Genomic DNA, 14,413 nt, shown 5'->3' with positions numbered 1-14,413 from the left:
TAGAAAACCTCAAGATCATGTGGGAGAAGAGGAACTTGTTCCTTAACTAGAAGAGGGAGCTGCTGAAGGAGCTGGGGTTGGAGGCTCAGAGAGGAAAGAAGCCTATTTCTTAAGGAAGTACTAGGTCTAGGAAATTAGGATAGGAAATGTAAAGAACAGATCACATCACTCATCAGAGAGCTCTCCTTTATGGTAGGTGTCATTTTATTTTTGGAAGAACCCCTGGTTTGCATGATTTCTTTCTTCAGCTCCACCATAAGGGATTTGCATGTGTGTCCTGAACCAGAGGGCACGAAGCCTTGGCTCAGACACATATTGCAGCTGGCCCTGTTATTGTCTGAATGGGTCGTGGAGCCTGATACCCAGGAAAGGATCCTTGGGGGCAAGCCTGCCCCTGCAGAGAGCTGGTCTGCTGCTGTTGCCTGGCAGAATCTCTTTTCCCTTCCAAAGAGCTTCTGGGCTATTCTTGTGACAGTGTCATTAAAAGGGAAATATCGAGGCCGCCCACCTGAACAGAGCAGTTCAGCAGTGCACGCACACCCACGCACACATGCATACCCCCAGAGCATGGGCCCAGAAACATGGGAGAGGCTATAATTAACTAGACGAAGGAGTCCATCTTCCTTTGTGGCTGCAGTCAGTTGTTACTGTCAGCTGTGTTCTGTGCTCTCCCCACTTTCTTAGGTTTTGTGGTTTTATTTCTCCATTTGAAATGTTAAGTACCCAAATGCCGTGCTGGAGGAGAGGGAGGTAAGCTTCAAACTGACTCCAAGGTTTTCTTCGTTTCCTCCTCCACCCCGCAAATTGCCTCTAGTACATTCTTAAAGCTGAGGTCGGCTGCTTGATTACATTGCTCTTTCGTATTGTACTCTGAAGTTACTTTTAAAAGTGTCCTTTTGGCTTCATAAGAATTCAGCACTGGCCCTTGATACTTTGTACAATTAGAGCCACTTAATTCTACTATTTTGATATGGAAATCAGATAGTTCACAGTGTATTTTTTTTAACGTAGTTCTTTTAAATATTACTTTGAGATCAAGGAAGATTAATATTAACCTTTAAGAAAATAATATTGATTTGGTAGCATGTTAAAGAAATACCAAAAAAATCCTCCAAAGCCTAAATAGGAAAAGTCATTTGTGGCAGGCGTAGATCATGGCCAGAGAGCAGAGTTGATGTCTGTCTGCGCTCAGCAATGGAGATATTATCTTAATAACAAACCTGTGTTCTGAGGAACCAGGCCACTTTCTCTTCACATTACTGCTGAAAGTCTGGAGAAGCTGGTGCTCCAGAGGCTGAGCACGAGCAGATGCCCATCATTATCTAAGAAACGTGTTGAGAGCCTCCCTCCAAAGCCATGTGCTTGTCCTCACATTTGGGGTGCAGTAACAGCAAGTCACTGGCTTCCTGGCTTTGACATGGAGTTTCTTTGCAGCAGATAAGCTGTTTGCTCGGTGCTTTTCCTGAACCTTTTCCAAAGCTACCCACCATTTTTGGTGGTAGTTGTGCCCAGCCAGTAGATTATTGTAGGAATGATGAGATCTGCTTAGAAAAACTATACAGCACCTTGACCATGGTGGTTCATGCAGGTTTGTGTCAACCTCTTCCCAGATCTGTGCTGTCTGGGATCGCAGCCCTGAGGCTTCAATCGGGACTTTTTGTTGAAAAAAAAAAAAAAATCTAGGATTAAAAGGGAAAGCTGAAACAGTGCACATTTCAACTGAATTGAGGCGTAAATTCAGATTTTCCTATTGAATTTCCTCCAGAATGTGATGCCTATTGACACAAGCAATGGTTGTACATGTAAATGTACAGGCTTTGGGGCCTGATGAGTTCATTTGGCGTCCCAAGTCAGCTGAAAGGTTTTCTGGCCTTTTTAGTAGAAGCCCAAATGGCACGGTGACAGATGTCCCCTCTGTTCTGGCAAAAGCCGGTCTAGTTTTCAGGTCTGCACGCCTCTCGAACCTCTTGCATTAGTTTATTGGATGCCCTCACAGTCCAATAGCAAGTGCTACCCCATGCCACCTTGAGATGACTTTGACTTTTATGATTTGAAAGTTGTTTTAGTTTCTTGTCATATCTTGAAACTGATGTAAAGGTGAAACAATGATGCCAGTTCACATTTTCTGTGTTGATTTTTACTGTGACGAATTTGAGGCCTTCGTTACACATGCTGCAAATGTCACAGACTTTAGATCTCTGAAGTTGAAGGTTTTGGTTGTTAATGACATTTTGTTGGAGATAAATTCACTCATTTTCAATCCTATTTTAAATTGCAAGGGGAAAAAGTTTTCAGATGAGGAAAATTGATATGTTATTTCATTATTAAATTATCATTATATCTAATAATGGATCTTGAATTCTGTTGGTGATCTGTTAGTTAAAATAAGGATCTGCATCAATGGATGAAATGAGAGCTAATACTGTGGGTTTTCTTGCTCTATCTCCAAGTCCACCCCCCTTTTCCTTCCCGATTTAAAAAGGAAAAAGTTGCATTTGGGGGGACATTATTTTTCTTTAATCTTGTCACTTCTGTTGCCCAGCTGGGACTAGAAAAGATCAAGAGAAACACTCAATACCACAGCTTCTGTATTTCAAACCTGATGAGAAGCAGGGGAGTCAAAAAACTTCTCAGGGAGATTTCATCCTGCTGGTGTTTGAACCAGGGCCAAGGCGGGGGCCAGAAGGGTGGCTGTACCTCAGAGGTGCTCACCCTGACAGATAGGGCACACAGCGCTGGCCTTCTGGGATAAGGGCAAAATTCCTGATATTTGGGATCATTATAGCTCCTCTGTAGCATATTGAGAGAGAAAGAAGTGTTACTTAGGGTGTGATTCAGAGTGTTTAATGCAGGCTTCTGCTGTGAATCCTCTCTGGAGGTTCCTCTTTGTCAGTGTCACTTGTCCCCAAGCGCAGAAGGCTCCTGCCATCCTCAGCAGCTGGGCCTGTCGGTGCTGTGCCTCGTAGCCAGGCTGTCCTTCCCCTGGTACGGGGGGCTGAGGGGCTGGGAGCCCTGTCTCTGCTCGGGGTCTGATGTTAGCTCCATGCTGGGATGGCTTCACCTTCATGTCATACTGCCACCACCTCACCATTTCTCCTTTTTCACTGTTACTGCTGGGCCTCTCTGCTTTGTAGGTCCTAACAATTACACTTTTGTTTTCTCCTGGCCTTTTCCAGTGCCTTTTCCAGTGACTTTCAGGTGCCCAGTTGGATAGACCTGAGATTTGCCTATCAAGAATGATGGGCTCAGTGGCTATAAATACAGACACAATTTCAACCCACTCTCTTAGCAGAGAAATTCTATTCAGTGAAATTATATCTTGTGATGTAGACCAGAAATATGTCCTACAATATCAAATCTGTTATGTTTATTTATAGCTAAAACTAAACTAAAAACCATCTAAACCTATGTTGTGTTTCTGATTACTTTTCTAAATCCACAATAATCTTCAAGAACATTAAGATATTTGCATTCCTTAGACCATACAATTATTAATCCCCTTATCTGGCTTGGAGTTCTCTGTGGGTGAACATATTCTTGGGATGATCTGGGGTTTAGATTTCTCCAGCAGACGCGAAGGAAAAAATATAAAAGAGAGATAAATAAACAAATTCAAACTCAGCATGCTGCTTGTTGGAAAATCTCATTCTAAAACATTCATTTGACCTCTCACTCTCTGTGAAATTAAAAAAAATCGCAGCTTTGTTTGATCAATAAACTGAGTTGAGATACGGGTGTGTGTGTGTGTGTGTGTAAGTACCAAAATCCCTGCCATATAAATGCTGTGTGATGCAGGAGATGTGGAAAAGGAACAGGCTAAGGGGAAGAAGGTCAGGGAACGAAGTATGGAAGGGCTCACACACGGTTCAAGTGGGTAGGGCTTGGGTTTGACGTATGTTACTTCTGTGATGTAGGTGTCACCAAATTAACTGATGGGTCAGCTGATGTTTTATGGATTTGGCAAAAATATATTTTTAATAACATCTAAAGGATATTTGTATGAACATGGCTGTATGGTAAACATATTTGAAAACTGGGGCTGGAAACAGATGGTAATTGGGACACAAAAAGCTTTATTCCAGGAAGAGTTGCTGGACAGAGACTGCAGCAGGCCTGGAGACCACCACAGTCCCATCTGCAGGGCTGGCGGTGGCCCTCACTGCTGAAAGGAGCTGTGCTGCTTCCTCACTTTGTATCTGAAATTATGAAACCCAAGAGTGGCTTTAGCTATGGAGCTGTGAAGTAACAAATTGTCCTCAGAATTTGAATTTCCAGTTCTTACCAGAAAGGAAATGGATTAGTATTAAAAACAGGTTAGATTTACTTCTTTTAGTCCTTGCCAGATTTGATGTGTGAGAGGAGTGTTGATCAAGTCCTAACAATACATGCTGAAGCCTCCACATTCATGTGTGAGGACAGCTTTGTGTCTGTGTTTAAATGCATTTAGCCCAGAAGCTTCCTCTGAAGCAGATATGGTTGAATCATGGCCTCCCTTCCACTGACCATCACACCTTTGAATTTTGGAGCTGTAGCAGGGGAGAAGCTATTTCTATAGCTCTCCACAGGAGCCCGTGTTCCCTGTGGAGCCCCATTGCAGCTCTGGGCTTTCCTCGTCCATTAGCTGTACTGGTGTGCAGTGCCTCCAAGTCACTCCTCAGGGAACGCGATGAGCCTCAAATGCAGTTTGAGGCAACAAACAGCAGGTTTTCCTACCTGCGACAGAAGCTTTTCCTCTCAGCATTCGTGTGTGCCCTGTGTGCTACACCCATACTTGATCTAGCTCAAGTATGTGAGCTCCAATCCCCAGGGGTATTGGACAGCAATCAGCATGCATGTAAATTGCTGCCTCTTCTCGGTTGTTCTTTGCTTCTTACTTCCTCTCTTTCTCTCTCTCTTTCAAAGGCCTCTCACACCTGATGATGGGTGAACAAGGTAAGTCCTTCACCTTCCTCTTTGTTTCAATCACTGATCATGGAAAGAGCTTTGTGTTTCTTCTCTGGGCTGGGCTTTGCATGAGGTGCCTGGAACTGGGCTTACAGGTGCCAGTCAAACCATTTGCATTTTTGCCACTCTGGGTCCCAATGTGGCTACTTGTCAGCCTGGACCCAAGAGGGAGAGTCTAGGGAGCATAAAATGATCCTCTGGAGGTAAGGAGGGATGTTTTCCCCCTCCATGCAGTCCACCTGCATTCCCATTTCTTTCTTGTGCCAGCTGTAATGACTCCCGCTCCTTCTTGGTAAATGTAAAGCTCAATGTTGGTCTTTAAGAGTGCAATTATTACAAAAAATATGTTAATAGCCCTTGTGGCACGATCCTAACTAATTACGAATCCCGAGGAAAATTGCCTATAATGGCCTGTAAGTCCTGTGCCTGCAATTTAAAATATTCAAATATGCGAAGAGCAAAATGGTTTAGAAAAAGACCAGGGCTAACCTCAGGCTGGGCTACAAATGGGGTCTGTGCCTGTATGCGTTTTAATATCTCAGCCTGGATTGTGGTGTTCATCTATTGGTTGTGACATTACGGGATCATTAGTCCCATTTTGCAGTATGGGGGTGTGGAGCAAGAAGCTGACGAGCAGAAGCGAGGCAAGGAGAGGGGTGATGCTGTTTGCCTCAGACAGCATCAGCGTCTCACCTACACAGTGCACAGGGAGGAGCTGGCAGCACTGGTGGCGCACTGATCTTGTGAATAACGCTGTCAAATCGATGAAGTCTTAGGCAAGGTGTGTTAGGAGAGAGATGTGTGAGCAGGGCAAGTGACCTGATCCCAGAACACTAGAAAGAGCAGGCCAGCAGCTTGCCCATGGGGAGGAGATGTGAGCGTTGCCTCTAAAGCCTGGTGAGGCCTTCCTAGACTAGAAACACAGAATTGTATTCCTGCCATTAAGTGACCAAAGAATGTAGCGCATGTAGAGGCAAAATTAGGTATTTGAATAGAAAGGACATAATATTTCAATGAAATGTACAGACACTTAGGACATAAAGCAGTTTTTATTCTGTAGTTCAAGGCAGGTATCTGCTATGAGTTCATGACAGCTTGGGAAACAGAAGTGAAGCTGGGGCACACTGCTGAGGGAGTTGGCATCCCCATGGGGCAGGCAAGTCAGCTTCTTAGGACTGCACATCAAGACCATGGTGTTGGCACGTGAAGCATCTGGCTGAGCTCTGGGAAGCACTGAGATACTTCTCTGTCCCTGCTTGTTGTTCAGCTGGGCTCCTGGCTCAGTGATCGTGCTCAGTGAAGGAGCATCCAGCAGAAAAGTCCCTGCAGCATGTCCTAGTTGCTGAGGATGCAGCTGAATATGGCAAGCTGCTGGCAGAAGAAGGGTGATGGCATGTTGGGAGTGATCAGGACAGTGAACTCGCACGGCTACTTTCAATCTCAGTAACACTGAACATGTCTTTAGAGTTAGCACTGGATTGTCTAAACAGATGGACTTGGCCATTTAAATTACAAGTTGCAACCCAGCTGGCTCACAAAGACTTGCACGACCTATTCTAGACTATGTGATTGCCATCAGGTCTTTCTATACTCTCTTGTCTGGCAGAAAATGTGAAAACTATTGGTTTCTGGCACCTTTACCCACCCTTATTTATCCATGACACATCAGGGAACCGTGGCCTCTCTTTTCTTGCCAGCCAACTCAGAGATGCACCTTTTTGATAAATATTTACTCTGTATAAAAATACGATGGATATAAAATATGTAAATGTATATATGTATGTAAATAAGCAATGTCAATGTTATATACAAACACATTAGCTTTGGTAGGTGAAATGTGTTTAGCAAATATATTATCTTGAGATTTATTTTTGTCTGTCCTACTCTGTTGTTTCCTTTGCTGTTTTGAATTTGACATGGAATGAGGCATATCACTGCCATGCTATTGCATGAAAGGTTTGCATTTCTCAGTGGAAAATCAAATTGAAGCAAAAAGGCAGTTGCTGGTTGTGCCATCAGTTGTTTAAGCCTTGCTTTGTGCTTTACTTCTGGTGTGACTCTTGTTTTTCTCTTGATACTGTGTTTTGGTGGCTTTGGTTGCTATATGAATGTGCTCATTTTCTTGCTTTTCTAAGTATGGCCAGTGACACCATTTTCTGTTTTTCATGCTTCTTCCTTTCTTCTCTTCTGCCTCCTCCGTGATGGACACCCCTCTTGTTCCTCCTCTTGCCTGGACGCACACCTTCTGGTCTGTAGGTAGAAGTAAAGGTAGACACTGTGTTCTTTCTAAGACTTCATTGCTTGTAAAATGTTTGTCAGTGGACACATCGTGTTTTTATGAACGCGGCTTATATCGGAATTTAATGCCATTGCTTTTAAACATCTTTTGCTTTGTTTTGTGGAAGAAATAATTCTTAAAATGGATGCTTTGAGGGTTGCTTAACAGATGATATTTCCTCCCTATTCATACTGAAGTGTGGGCCACGCACTGCCAGGCCCTCTGACAGTCTGGCTGGTGACACTGGGGTGCAGAGTGACGGTCACTTCAGTCAAGGACAGAGCCAGAGGCTGGAGGCCTCAGCTGGTACTGGTGGCCCCTGCATGGGAGCCCTGCCACTGCTGGGAAGTTTGACACGGGTGTTGGTGGAAGCAGGACCTGGGCTTGCCCAACACTTCTCAACCATGGAGGTGTCTTCAGCAGTTGTTTCTCCCTCTCTGCTTTGTTCCGTCTCCCTGTTAGCAAAAAGGTGCTTTTCAAGGAGGAATTGAGTTGCAAAGAGCTGCAGAGGAAACAAGAATGATCAGCATTGCTAAACAGAGGGACCATTCTCTTTGCAGCTCAGTACAGCACAGAGCATGAAGTGGAAAGGCTGCTGTGGGGCTCCGGCTTGCTTTTCAGCATTTCACACCTATCTTTAGCATGCAGAGAGCAGTCATCCATCCCTAATCAAAGCTGTCAAAAAGGCAAAATGCTGCAAACCTGCTGTGGGTCTCCGCTTGGAGTGGAGGAAAGGGAAAAGATTAATTGATAAATTATAAGCACTGCTTGAGTAAAATCCATTTCTTTGTCCTACTTTCCAATGAGATAGAGAGATTAAAAGGTTTCATTATGCCGAGGCTTACTCATCTTCAACAAATACACTGCTGAAGAATCTGATCTATCAATCAACAGGATTTGAACACATTGGAGGATGTTGGTTGTGTCCATGCCAATAAGACATTAGGGGATGACATGACTAATTGCCCTACTATGAATTTGGGAGAATATGATAGTTTAGAGGATTTTTTTCATTTTAGCTTTCTTTTGAGACACAAGCAGGCTCTGCCCAGTGATTGCTGCTTCCTTCATACCTGAATTCTGGGGGGCATGATGCCATGTTAAACACTTTATTTTTGTGTGAGGCCTTGCCTTCTTCTAACAAGTTTGTATTGCTGAATACAAATCTCTGTGATGGGGTGCATCATGTAATTAATATTGTTTGTTGTGTTTTGAAGTTGAAAAAATAGTCCACTAATTTATTTCACAGCTTTTCTACTCTATCCAGAGCTGTGGGGCAGAGAATAACGTGTAAGTTGTACTCAGAGCCATCTTCTTAGCAAGCAGTGAACATGGACTTAATAATCACATATACACACCATAAAAAAATTGAGAACCTAAAGCTGTAAGCACACCATACAAAATCTTACGGTGACTCAACACAGCTGCCAATAATTGAGTTGGCTGATGTATGCCTTAGTGTGATTTAAGGGTCAGCGTAGATCAGGGCAAGTCTTGTACGGCATGATGTTAGCTCATGTTGCTCCCTTCTTTTCTCAGGTGGCATTTATGCTGCAGGACTAAGCAGAAAGTCTTTTTGATGGAAAACTCCCATTTGAGCCTGTACAAATGAGGATTATAACATATAGGCTACAATTAATTTATATGCACAGAAACAATTTATTGTGTCATTAAGTGAAAATATTGTTTCAGTTCCCAGCTATGTGTAATTTTTAGCTCTAGTTATAACAAGGGACTTCATCAGAGAACCATCACTCTTTGTGAAAAATGGTATTACCTTCAGAGGACTCAAGCTGTGTAATTTTGAACCCACACGTGGCCTTCAGCTTGAAAAAGAAAGGTGGTACCAGATACCGTAGTGATTGTACCTAGAAGATTCATGTTTTTGGGGCATTCTTGTAGTTTTTAGCAAAAACTGTCAGCCACTCTGTCTCATGCCATGTATGTAGCCAAAGGATACGATGTATGTGATTTCATAAAACCTCTTCACAAGGTATAGCAGTCTGTGACCTTGCATTCATCAATTGGAACAAGTCTTTCATTAATTGCTTCCACCGTAGTGAATAGGTTTCTTCTGCATCTGTTCTTTTAAAATACTTATTTATTTATTTATTTATATAAGTTCCTGGAAAGCTGAGGAAGATGAAGTGCAGGTATTTTGGGGTAATGGCTGGAGCAACCAGATAGGAGAAATGCATCAATGCACCACTTTTATTTTAACCTGAACTAAATATATACATGCTGTTAGTGTTTTTATTAGGTGTACAAAACTGGTCACAGGGATGAGGTAAATGTATGATGATCAGGAAGGACTTTTATTTTGTTTGGCATGAACTGCTGAATGCTGCTTCTCTGCTGGAGAGGAACTGACAATTAAGGAACAATTATATTGAGCTTATTTCCCTAACACTCCCCAACAAGACAATGATACCCAAGGAGATTATAAATATCCAACTCTCTTTTGCTACTGAACTGGAAGTAATGTGTAGTCATGTTCTTCCATATCATTTGTTCTCTTGACAGCTTTTGTTAAGGAAATGATAATTTGCATTTTTGCTACCCTTCACCATTCTCTATATATGTAGTGGGTTTTGTTTTATCACCACTCTTGTTTTGGATCTTGCTTCTACTGAGGTTGGTGCCTCCAAAGGAAATTGGCCATGTTCCTGATAGGACCCTCCTCTTTTCACTGGCGTTCTCTCAGGAATGAATTTCACGTAATCAGTGAAGTCCTGAGTCTTCTCGAAGGCAATAGCAACATTTCCATTAAATTTAGAGGGCCAACATTCACCCAAAATCTCAAAAGTCCCCCATGTCCCTTCTGACACGAAGAATGACAGTGAAGCATAGCTGGTTTCTGGGTTTGCACCGCATACCTCCATAGCGTTGGTTCAGCTTGCAGGTTCACCCCTAAGGCACCAGGTCCTTCCCACCATCAGTAACTGTCCTCAGGATGAATAACTGCACAGCTGCACACTGATTTTCAACATGAAGCAGTTTTTTACACCCTTTTTTTCTCCACTCTCAGAGGGAAATGAAAAAGTACTCACCTATTTCATGGACGGGACATTTTTTGAGGCATGATGCGTAGACCAGAGGTTAATGGCAAATTCCTGGTGTAGTTCTCAGCATTGCAAGATCAGATTATCTCTCTTGGCCCTAACTACTCTTAACCCAAGTAAGTCTTTCAAGTCTTGTAATGTTCAGCATTGCTCTCAGTGAGCTGTGTGAGGTTGCTTTTTCTTTGAATTGTTCGATAATATTGACCAGGAGGTAATGGCACAGAAAAAGCAAAATCACATTTGTGGACTTGGATAGAAGGAAAGGACTGGACTTTACTGATCTGGAAAATACTTTCAAATTCTTCTTTGCAAGTAATACCATTAGGATTTCAGAGCCATGTGATTAAGTTCATCTGAGTGGCCAAGGGCTTATGCAAATGTTCAGGAGAAACATCAGTAACAAATTAAATCATTTGTGCTCTCTAAATATCTAATTATACAATGGGAAAAACAACACTACATTCATCTTGCCAGCCTTGGCAGTAGTTCTTAAGTTCTGGTTTGCCCTTTAAAATATCTTAATGTTTGGGTTTTAAATTTGTTGTATCTTTTCAGTTTCTATACTTATAGTCCTTTCTTTAATGCTTTCAAAGTGGGTGATTTTGGGTTTGTTTGTCTCTTCAAAATAAAAATTTCTGCATTCCAATAAGGATGGCTGCTTTCAGTTATGATTTCCCTTTTAATCACTGTTTAAGAAATAAAGCATTTTATTTTGTGGTTAGCCAATACCCAATCCATAAAACCTCTCTGACAGAATGAAGGCCTCTTAAATGTAGACTTCATTCATCTGGAATCATTTTTTGTTAGCAAACATTTACTACTGGTTTCATATTTTAATTAGGAAAAAAACGCAACTATTTCAAAGTAATTCTTCTAGATGTAATTACAGATGATTAATAGTTGATGAATTTCATAAAGGGGGATGCTTTAACAGGACATTCATCCTACTTTGTTGTATTCCAGGACTGATGACAATTCAGGACTTCGGTGAACAAAATCACTAAAATATTGAATACTAGCTAGCAGAAAGGAATAGATAGATGTCTCATAGACATTCTTTTCATTCTTTTTTTTTTTTTTTTTTTTTTTTTTTACACTTCTCCATACTAGATTTATGAAGGCAGACAAATGTGACAGTAAATAGGACATTTCTGGTAAATTATTTTTTGTTCGGGCATATGGGCAAATTTGTGTTTACAAACAATGTGTATGCATAAAATATTTAATAAAGTGTTAAGTATTCTGTAGTTTATAGGTAATTTATTTTTTCTTACAGGCTTTCTTGCTGCCTTATTTCAAGCCTGTGTCTTTCTAACGTGTGAATAAACAGCTGATTCTTGATTGGCTTTCATTTTTATGAAGAAGAATGATTCCTGGGGGAGTTAAAGGCATTGTGGCTGTGTTGTGTGTAAACAGGAGCTAAAATATTGTCCTCTCGTGCGGTCTTCTCTTTTTGATGGGGCTCAGGTTTCACTCTGCCCCAAGAGGCTATTTAATTGATATCATTGAAAGGCTTTTTTTCTTCTCTCTCCCCCCCTCTTTTTAAAATTGGAGGCATTCAGCGGTGTGTAGAGATGCAGAGGCAGCGAAACAGGCCATGTGCTCGGTAAAAGCCAGACTAATAGTGCTTTTGATGGACATCTGATTTTTAAAGTGCTGTATCTTTCATTAAAATTTACATGTAAAGTAAGGGCAAGCACAGTGACAAGAAAGCTAATGCAAGTTGCACATCTTGACATAATAACAATCACAAGAAACTGGAGATCCCAGATGGCAGCTTGGCCTTTGCCATCCTTTTAATAAGCTACTAACTGCTAATTATTGCACTCTTATGGGCAAGTTAATTTACTGTTGACTCTTAAAGAGACATTGTGCCTTTTCCTGGCATTTCGCTTTTGCAGTGGGAGAGTGGCTTTTCCCTGCAGACTGGAGCCCTTCCAGCGGGCAGTAACAAAGAGGCAAAGAAGGAGAGAGGGAAATGGAACATAATAAGCGGTTTTCTTTGATAAGAGCAGAATGTAGGTTTGTGGGGTTTTCCAGGGTACGGGTTTAGAACTGAAAGGGACACCAGCATGTGTATCAGATCCAGGGTTTAGTTTTTATATGTAAAAGAAAGTCATTGCTTCAGAGTTAGTATTATCATTAAAATTAAAATAAAAAGGAAGGTATTTTCCTCAAATAAATGAGACCTGAGATTCTGAAAATGAAATAAACTAGAAATAGAAAATAAAACTTACAGGTTCATTTCTGTTGCCAGAGATGATTTGAAGGCAAAATTTAAACACATAATTCTAAAAGATAAATAGTCCGCTGAATTTTAGAAAATAATATTTGTTTTAATGTTACTTACCTGGTTGTCATAATTCAGGGAAAGAGTTTATCTGTAAAACATGTATTTATTTTTTTTTTTTAATTATCTTTTTCTTCTTCCAGTTGAAAGGGACATTTGATAATGAGGCCAGTCAGGGAGAAGTTTTGATCTAAGAACCTATTTAGGAATAAAGGAACAGCTGCAGTTTAAATGGACTCTAATTCTCACAGTTAATGCTGTTTTGTGAATGCATGATTCTCTGTGATAACATTTGGGAGGAGTGATGGTAGGTAATAGCTTATTTCCTGGGCTTTATGGTAATGCAGCAAAATGGTGATAATGTCATCGGGAGCAGAAATAGACCCCTGTCACACACATCAGGTGTCCCTGCAAAAATAGGAAACCCACTGGAAGAGGGGAATTTCCCATTTTAAGGCTCATCCTGGCCTTTTGTGCACTACAGTGATAACATTATGGTATTGAACAGTTTAGAAAATATGTGCCATGTAAGCAGGGTCTTATATATTAGAAGTAAGCGCTTAGAAACAGCAGTGTTATTTGCAGTGCATTACTAGATAGTAAATATTTTGACTAGAGATTAGTGGATAACACGCCATACAAACGGTTGTAAAACTATTACTGTGAAGAATGTCATGCTTTCTCAAACCGTCTGATATAACTCACACAGTTATCTTCTGTCTCAGTTATTAAGTCATGTCTAATGGTGTGTGATTTCCGCCACATCTAACAAACAACAACACCAATTGGTATTCTGTTTTTGACTCCGTTGCACGATTGCCAAGTGCTGATGCATCTGTGACATCCAGCACCTCTTGTTTGTTTGGCCATGTTCACCTCTTGCATGGAGCTAGAGCTCCTTCTCATGCTGGCTTTCATTGCCGCATTTGTTTCAAAAGCCTTGGTAATTCCAAGTGTACGCATCCAAATAGAGATCAGTACAGATAGGCTATGAAATAAGGGAAGATAATAGAAAATGCCACCACAGAGACCAAAGAATCCAGCACTTGCAGGTTGTAATGTATTCATTTGTTTTCAAAGCCATTTTGTTTGGAAATTTATGCTACAGACAGCTTATCCTACAAGGTGATTTGCTTATGGTAGTGTGTTCCCTGAACAGCCAGTGAACCCCATGGACATTAAAGGTGTTTTGCACCCAGGAATGTGTTGTGTACATGCAAGGACAAAATCCCCAGTTTCTGTGTTAGTAGGATTTTCTGCAAGATGCTGGTCTCATCCTATATATGCTTTATATACCCAGAGGTTTGATGTAAGGGTATCAGGAGCCGTATTCTTCACTGCACTGCAAGACTTTTATTGTGGTATAACTGATAATCGAAGCAGGGGAATTGCTCTGATGTAAAAGCAATAGTGCAGGGAAGAGTCTGGCTCTGAGGCTGTTCTGACAATAACCTGAGGGATTATGGATCATTCTCACTAAATGATGGCCTTATTTTTGCTCTTGTTAAAGTCAAAGACTGCAAAGCATTTAATAGAAATGGCCCTTTACCAGCACTGCTGTGTGGGGAAAGGCTTCAAGCAGAACTGGTACTTTGAGAATTTGTGTACACAGTTGTCACCATTAAAAAAGTCAGCAGCATTTGCCAAGCAGTACCACACTGTGGTGCCTGAGATATCGCTTTCTCTCCTTCGGTAGAGCAAGAAGAATATATGTAGTATATGTAGGTAAGTGTTTACGATTCGATTCTGTCAATTGCATGCATTTTAATAGAGCTTTTCTCTCAAATCACAGTTTGATTTGGGAGCTGCTTATGGGTCAGATTATTTCTGAAGCAAAAT

General features: G+C 41.3%; 1 protein-coding gene across 5 annotated transcripts in view; it reads left to right on the top strand.

Moving 5' to 3' along the window:
- Positions 1-14,413, top strand: part of NRXN3 (neurexin 3) — a 973,627-nt gene that overhangs the window by 83,211 nt on the left and 876,003 nt on the right. For 4 of the 5 annotated variants that reach the window (XM_072038404.1, XM_072038408.1, XM_072038406.1 and 1 more), the window contains exon 4: positions 4,903-4,932. The exons of the other annotated variant lie outside the window; for it this stretch is intronic. In XM_072038404.1, the coding sequence (XP_071894505.1) occupies positions 4,903-4,932 (30 nt within the window). The remainder of the gene's footprint in view (positions 1-4,902; positions 4,933-14,413) is intronic. 5 annotated transcript variants of the gene reach the window in all.

The sequence above is a fragment of the Anas platyrhynchos genome, chromosome 5, assembly GCF_047663525.1.
Source record: "Anas platyrhynchos isolate ZD024472 breed Pekin duck chromosome 5, IASCAAS_PekinDuck_T2T, whole genome shotgun sequence".
NCBI classification, from domain to species: Eukaryota; Metazoa; Chordata; class Aves; order Anseriformes; family Anatidae; genus Anas; species Anas platyrhynchos.
The sequence above is the reverse complement of the archived record's forward strand: the minus strand, read 5'-3'. Positions and strand labels throughout refer to the sequence as shown.